Genomic DNA, 7526 nt, shown 5'->3' on the forward strand with positions numbered 1-7526 from the left:
TGGTCCTCATGCACAAAAATTACTTATTTCTTCTACTAAGGTAAGATAGCAAGACTCTGCTGCTGCTGCTGCTGTTGTTGTTGTTGTTGTTGCTGCTGCTGTTGTTGTTGCTGCTGCTGCTGCTGAGGACAGAGGGCGATTTCGTTGTGTAAGATGATGCTACTATTGTTGCAAGAATTGACGGTGGTGTTGCTACTGCAGTGCGCGCTAGTGCTGCTGTTGCTGCTGCTGCTGCTGCTGCTGTATCCCTTCCTTTTTTGGTGTTTGCTTTCTTGCTGCTATGTTGCAGGCAATGACAGGACATTGTCTTGGTGGTACAGCAGGGATAGAGACAGTAGTAGCAGCAAAAGTGTTGCAAACAGGGAGTGTACCACCAACCCTAAATTATACAACACCTGACCCTGAATGTGACCTTAATTATGTACCCAATAAGGCTGTACAGATGCAGGAACCCCCAAAAGTAGGCCCCTCCTCTACCCTAATAACAGCAGCACCAGCAGCAGCAGTAGCAGCAGCAGTAGCAGCAGCAGCAGCGGGAGAGGGATATCTGTTGGTGGTGGTGGGGTTGCTGTGTTACTGCAGGCTGTACTTACCGATACTTTGGGCTTCGGTGGTCACAACGCTGCGCTCGTCTTAACCCGTTACGAAAAGCTATAAGCATGCAACTGCAGCAGCAGCAGCAGCAGCAGCAGCAACTGCAGCAGTAACTGCAGCAGTAACAATAATAGCAACAACTGCAGCATGCAGCAGCTTGGGAATTGTTTTGGACTACAGGAAGAGGGATTACTTGCAGGCGCCACAAAGACAGCGAAAACGACCTTCCTGCAGGCTCCTTCTCCTCTCTTACCTGACGAACTCGGGGGGCCCCCCAGTGGGGGCCCCCCACCCTCCGCTAATATATATGGACCCCAACAATACAAGATCATGAAGGGGGGCCCCCACAATGGGGGTTCAAGAGGGTCCCCTACAGGGGTACCCAAGCGGGGGGCCCCCAACCCATTTGTTGTATTTCTATATACACCCTTATATACACCTTCGCCCTATGGCATGATGAGGTCTCCCTCCGTTAGCTACCTTCAATGCCTGCAGCAAGTCGCGAGATGTACAGACACCAGGCGCTGCACCGTCTGCAGCAGCAGAGCTGCCACTGCGGTGTGACGGTCAAAGATATAGAGGACCCTTATGATGGTCCCTTAGCGGGGGGCCCAACTATTTGGCATGCGATGATGACTGTCGCTGCTGCTGCTGCTGCTGCTGCCGAGTCTCGTGCAGCAGCAGCAGCAGCTAAAGAATACGGGATGATGTCAGTGCATGTATGTGGCGATGTCGCTGCGAACACACAACCGTCTGTGGATGCTCTTGCTGCCTGCTGCCCCCTTGCTGCTGTTGCACGTAAAGTTGTGCATGCAGGAGGAGGCAGCCGTGGGTAAGGAACTTAGACTCTAAACCCTCATCAGCCAGCATGTGCTGATCTGCTGTTGCCGCATGCAAGCAGCAGCAGCACAGTATATATAGGCTGGTGGTGGCGAGTTGCGTGACAATAGGTGTGCTGATGTGCCATAATGGCAAGAAGGATGTTTTTCCTTTTGTATTTGTAGCCTGCGGTGTATGTACAGTGCACCACCGACCTGCATGCAGCCCCAGCAGCTGCTCGTTTGTAACGAAGGCCGCAAGAGCGGCCTCCATAAGTTCTTCAGCTTCCTTTTTGCTGCTGTATTTCTTGACTTAGGCTTATGCTACTTATTAACATTATTATTATTAGTATAATTAATTAATTACTTGTCTTATTTCAACTTACCTACAGCTCTCCCTTTAGTAGTTCAACAGTATCCGTAGTATAATTAATGAACTGCTTGTCTTATTTAGCGCTACATTCTTATCCCCCTCTCTTGCACACAGAGAGCAATAAAGGCATTGCCTTACAAACGGCAGTGACCAAGGCACAAAGTTCACCTTTTTGTATTAGGTAGATTCCCCCGTCCCTCCTCTACCTATTGAGGAAGCCCCTCTGGCGCTGCTTACAGCAGCAGCAGCCGCTAGACACTAACAACAACATGGCTTGCTCATTTGTCTGCGGTAACTGTCTGTTCACCCCAAAGATGGCGGCAGTGGTGATGCATACATCCGTTAGCTGGGGCTGGCTATTTCTATTGCTGTTCTTCACTCGTCAGAGTGACCCCTAAACTAGCAGAAGATGTTGATACTTGTCTACCTGAAACGTCACGAGGGGCTCTTAGCAGCTATCTTTCTGCTACGGTGCAACAAGCTCTCATGTGGTTGGTGATCTGTTACGGCAGCAGCTGCTGATTCGCCTTTACTTTAGGCCAAAAACTGAGGTCCTGTGGTGCTGCTGCAGTAGCTGCACTGCAGGCACCAGCATAAACATTTGTTTTGGCTGTGTAACGTCTTCCCACAGAGTTCTGCACGGAAGAAGGCCCCAAGGGTGTGCATGCATGCGCGCCGTGTGCATGCACGGCGCAGGTGTAGTAGCTGCTCCTGCTGTTGCTGCAGCGGGGGCGCGGGTCTTGGGACCGTGGGTTCCGTGTTTTCGTTGTAAGTTTATACAACTGAATACGATATTTATTTCTATTCGCATTCTGCTGTTGATCAGCTTCGGGGGTGCTATTTGACGAGGGTCCGTCGCTGCAAACCCCAGATCGCCGGGGCCCTCACCGTTTGAGGGTTTGGGGTCTGGGGTTTAGGGTTTAGAATCTTTTGTTTGCTTTTTGTTACATTCACTTTTTTATTGAAATAAGCGCATTCGCTCCTTTAGATCTCTTTTCCTGCTGGCGCGGAGGCAGCTGCGAGGGGGCGGCGGCGTTGTGGCGCATTAGTTTGGGGCATGTGAACTCCCCCTAACCTTAAATTTGTTCATATTGAAGTATTTGTTTATAAATAGTAGGAAAACGTCAGTAAAGTGAGGAGAAAATGGGGAAGAGGCGCCGCGATAGCACCTCAAGTGAGAGCGATGGAGGCAGAGGCAATGGCTCTGCGAGTCAGGGAGGCAAGTATGGGTACGTCTTTCTTGCCTATTTCCTGTCTTCCTTGCCCGACATGCAAGCGTGCCTCCATATGTGCATATATGCATCAGTACCTGCTTTAATGCGCACTCGCAATGGTGCTTCCATCGTGATTTGTATTTCTCCTCTATCTGTTGTCTTCTTGGTGTTCTGCTGCTGCGTTCAGGGCCTCATCACGACCAGCACCGACAATTTCCAGTGCACCAAGACCTGCCAAGCCCGTTACAGTTCAAGAGCTGCGAGTACGTCTTCATTGATAAGAGGGTTTATGACTTAAGACTGGTACAGGGGGCTGTTCGTGGCCCCTGTTGTGTTGATGGTGATAGCAAGGGTTGTTTTAAGGTGCCACATATTGGATTAGGGTTTAGGGTTTAGGGTTTTGTTGCTTATGTGGAGGGTTTGTATGATATAGGCGGAGAGAAAGAAGCTGCTGAGCGAACACTTTGGCTACAGCAATGACAATAACCCCTTCGGTGATCGTCTGTTGGCCGAGCCATTTGTTTGGAAGAAGAAAAATTTGCTGCTGCAGGCAGCAGGAAAGAAGCATGCTACTACTGTTAATGCATTGCTTACTACATCTGTCAGCAAAGTGGTAAGTTTTCTATACCCCTCGGCACCACACAGCCCGAACTACCCGTGGCTATTAGATCCTGTTTCTGTGAAAGTATCTGCATCAGTGGAAGGTTTAGCTGTGCTGCTGCTGCTGTATATTTGCAGCAAGAAATTAAAAATGTGAAGAAACGACGTGAAGAACGCGAGGCGGAGGAGCAGCTGATGCAGGCACAGCGAGAGGAGCTGCAACGCGAGAAAGAACGTGAACATTTTCAGGATTATTTTGAGAAGGAAGAAGTATTTCATAGACAAATGCATATTCGTAAAACAGAAATTAGAGCTGAACAAAATAGAGAACAACCTATTGACTTTATTGTCAAAGGGTTACGTATGCTTAATGGAGAAAGATTCGAAAAAGTCGCTGTTCTGCCGGTGCCTCCCCATGAAGTCTTTGATTGCTTCAACAAAGAGCGTAAGCTTTCTGTACACAGCAATAGGGTATTTTCGAGGGAGCATCGGGTCACTGTTCTTAACTAACTGTGCTTATTTTGATCCTGTGAATGCTGAAGTTGCGTGGAGGCATTAACAGTCTTTCAGCTGCCGTTCTTCTTGGGGCCATGCTGTGTAATAAATGTGCACGTTTCGTGTGTAGTTGTTTTGTCTTACATGGTTTGTCGTGTGTTTGGTGCTTGTGCTGCTGCTGCAGCGATGTCGGTGCAGATGATCGAGGAGATGCTTGCTGACGTGAAGCTGCACATTGGTGTGGACACGACGGCGGTGGATAAGGATTACCAGGACTTCTGGCAAGCATTGTTGGTATTAACAAAAGACGCATTAGAGAAAGCGGAGCGAAAGAGGAAAGTTCTAGAGGAGCTACGGAAAAATTCCTCAGCTGATGCTGCCGCACAGGCTGCCGCTATCTTAGCCAACAACACCTCCGTAGGAGATGTACGTGATGCAGACTCTGGTATTGCTGTAGGAGTAACCTCCGATATCACCGCGATACTTAGTGGGAAAACACCACAAGAGCTTGACGCTCTTAAAGACAGCATCAAAGTTAAACTCGAAACAGAAGAAGATGTTGATTCAGCTTACTGGGAGGCCATCCTCCAGAAGATCCCCTTGTTCAGGGTAATTAATCACAAATAAAAACCAAACTTTTGCATGCGCACATAGCCCAGGACACAGTGGCGTCGTTGCCATTGTCCTCGTCAGTCTGCTTCTATGTTAACGTACATGTTCTCTACCTTTGGCGTATATTGCGTGGTGGGGCTCTCGTGTGTCTGCGCATGCATGCATACGATGGCTGCGGAAGACGGTTGTTGTGTGCAGGCGAGAGCCGTCTGCTTGGTGTACCACCAGAGAATACAACAAAAGGCAGCAGAGCTCGACCATCAGCTGAAGTGCGAGCGCGCAGAGGCAGAGGCGGAGCTGCTGAAGGCGCGGGCAGCAGAATCGGGGCTCACGGATGACCTGTTGGCTACCGAGGAGGAGGCGCGCGAGCAGCAGAAAATTCAGCAAATGCAGGAGCAGGCGAAACGCATGGCTCGCGCAGTAGAGAAGGAGATAAACCCGGGGGCTGACGGGAGCTACTCTCCCGAACTCGAACCGTACGAAGATGAGGCCGAGGCACCCAAGCCGAGGGGCCCATATTCGCCTGTGCTGTATCCCTTTGACGAATTTCGCACGGAAACTAACATCTTACACCCCGATGAGGAGCTTGAACAGCGAATGGCAGAACGAAGAATTGCCAAGCACCGCGAGCGCGAAAGACGGCTGATTCAGCTGGGTTTGGACAAGGAAAAAACGACACCCGAGGAGGAGGACGACGACGAAATTTTAGATCCTGCTGCTAAGATCGTGACGTAAGTGAAGTGCCCGTTTCGCATCTCTGCATTTGGTGGACGTATATAGGCAATATAGTATTCGGCACTTCGCCACTTTTGTATGAGTGATCATATCCTCTATGTACTGGACTTTGAATTCTTTTCCCTGTATTATAATATGTGTGTTTTTTCACCTCCAGATACGAGGACTTTGTGCGCAAGGAGCAGAAAAATGCAAGCCCGGACGAAGAAGTCCTTGCCGCCTCATCAGAAATGAAACTGAAACAGGTGCTTGTCTACCAGTTTTTATCTTTGCGTTTGGGAATCAGGGGCCCGAGCACTCACTGGATCATGAAAAATGGTGCACTTGTTAGCCTTCGTATGGTTCCGTAGCGAGCAAAAATGCAAGGGTACATCATTTGTTTATTTGTTTGTTGTGACGTGTTGTGATATATGCCGATATGTCTTCACTGCCCGTTTATGTGCGCAGCACTACGGCTGGGAAGAAAAGTACCGTCCCAGGAAGCCGCGTTTTTTCAATCGTGTGCGCACCTGTTACTTCTGGAACAAGTACAACCAGACACATTACGACCACGACAACCCTCCTCCCAAGATCGTGCAAGGCTATAAATTCAACATCTTCTATCCGGATTTGATCGACAAGACGAAAACCCCCACGTGGACTCTTGAGCCTTCAGACACCCCGGATACCATAATCGTGCGCTTCCATGCGGGTCCGCCTTATGAAGATGTTGCATTCAAGGTTTTGAACCGCGAATGGCATTTAGAGAGATTTAGAGGATTTCGCAACGTATTCGATCGCGGTATTATGCAGTTGTACTTCAGTTTCAAGAAATACTGGTACCGCAGATAAACTTGTGCGGATTGTACAATGCACTACCACAGCCAGCCTTCCGCTGCAAACCCGCACTTGAGAACTCGACTTTTTTTGTCTTCTTAACGCGTATCTTGATTCGTGTAGCGGTGAGGTCAATGTAGGAACGGGCGTCTGCGTAGACGCCTTCATAGACACCCACAGTGTTTTTATGCATGTTTCCGTTAGTTCATTGTGTATGCCGTTACAATGCGGCGCTATGTGTGTGGCGGGGCTCCACTCGAGGGCTACAAATGGCACTTCGGTGTTTGGATAGCAGCCATCGCACTAACACCCCGCTACACTTGCAGGTGCCTAGGGCTCTTCAGTCTCGTTGCTGATATCAGCCTCTTGTGCCTTCCCACTCGGATACTTCTAAGCGGAAGTGCAGCTTCAGAATTGGTTGCTTAGAGGTGTCAGAAATGGGTTTCCAAACCTATGTTTCGCCAACCATCTCTGATGACTGAAATGAAATCTCGTTAACCTGAGAGCTGCCAAGAGCAGCAGCATGGTGATAGAAAGGGAACTGACTCGCACTTTTTGGCTTGTTACGCTTTCTTGTGGTTAAGAGGATGAGCCTTTCAGTCTCGTTCGTCTGATGGGCGGAAGCATCTGTCCCAGTGCTGCTAGCACAACCAGACTCTGAGCCAGCACAAAATCCTACACAGTTTACATGCACAGTGCATTACAGTTTAGATGTACCGACAGTTACACTTGACTCACGTTGGGTGACGATGTAAGGAGCATCGGTGAGGTGTCCACTAGGGTGTTAGTGGTGCTGCTGGTGTGCGGCGTGCTATTGTGTATGCGTGGTCATGTTGGGAGGGAGTGGTGGAAGAATTTGTAGCTGCTTGGTGGCAATAGGTAAGTGGTTTCTTCCTTCGAGCACCGCATTCGACTGGTTGGTGGGGATGTGGTTTTGCAGGGGAAGTAGAAAGAAGTCGCGGCTTGCAACCTTGTTGCCTTTAATCGCTAGGCACAAGGCTGCACTTCTGTGGGGTTGCCTGCGTGGCGGAAGATCTCTCAGACAACGGTTGCGAGTACAACATGAACGAACTGATCTGCATTATGCATTATCAGTAACTTTGTTACTGTTTTGTTTCTTAACTTGCAGAGTGGATTGGTTTCTGTATTGGGCCTGGTTTAATCATGTAGTGCACTTGCTAGAAAGTGGTTCCTTGGATGAAACATAGCGTCCTTCATGAGGAGGTGTTTTCCCTCCTATGTATTGGCTTCAATCCGACTCTGAGGGCA

At 49.2% G+C, this 7526-nt stretch overlaps 2 protein-coding genes across 2 annotated transcripts in view; both read left to right on the forward strand.

Moving 5' to 3' along the window:
- Positions 1–657, forward strand: part of EMWEY_00032070 (3-oxoacyl-[acyl-carrier-protein] synthase, putative) — a gene marked incomplete at both ends in the record, with an annotated part of 2357 nt that extends 1700 nt beyond the window's left edge. The window contains 3 exons of the mRNA XM_013481763.1: positions 1–40; positions 290–460; positions 583–657. The exon at positions 1–40 is cut by the window's left edge and continues 96 nt beyond it. Of these exons, the coding sequence (XP_013337217.1) occupies positions 1–40; positions 290–460; positions 583–657 (286 nt within the window). The remainder of the gene's footprint in view (positions 41–289; positions 461–582) is intronic.
- A 2311-nt stretch (positions 658–2968) lies between these two features.
- Positions 2969–6272, forward strand: EMWEY_00032080 (hypothetical protein, conserved; the record flags this gene model as incomplete). The annotated part of the gene is made up of 8 exons (XM_013481764.1): positions 2969–3014; positions 3187–3302; positions 3433–3612; positions 3738–4044; positions 4279–4703; positions 4905–5437; positions 5599–5686; positions 5889–6272. The coding sequence occupies 8 exons, from the start codon at positions 2969–2971 to the stop codon at positions 6270–6272; spliced, it is 2079 nt and encodes a 692-aa protein (XP_013337218.1).
- Between the last annotated feature and the right edge of the window lie 1254 nt (positions 6273–7526).

The sequence above is a fragment of the Eimeria maxima genome, genomic scaffold (genome assembly GCF_000499605.1).
Source record: "Eimeria maxima Weybridge genomic scaffold, Emw_scaff411, whole genome shotgun sequence".
Taxonomy (NCBI): Eukaryota; Apicomplexa; class Conoidasida; order Eucoccidiorida; family Eimeriidae; genus Eimeria; species Eimeria maxima.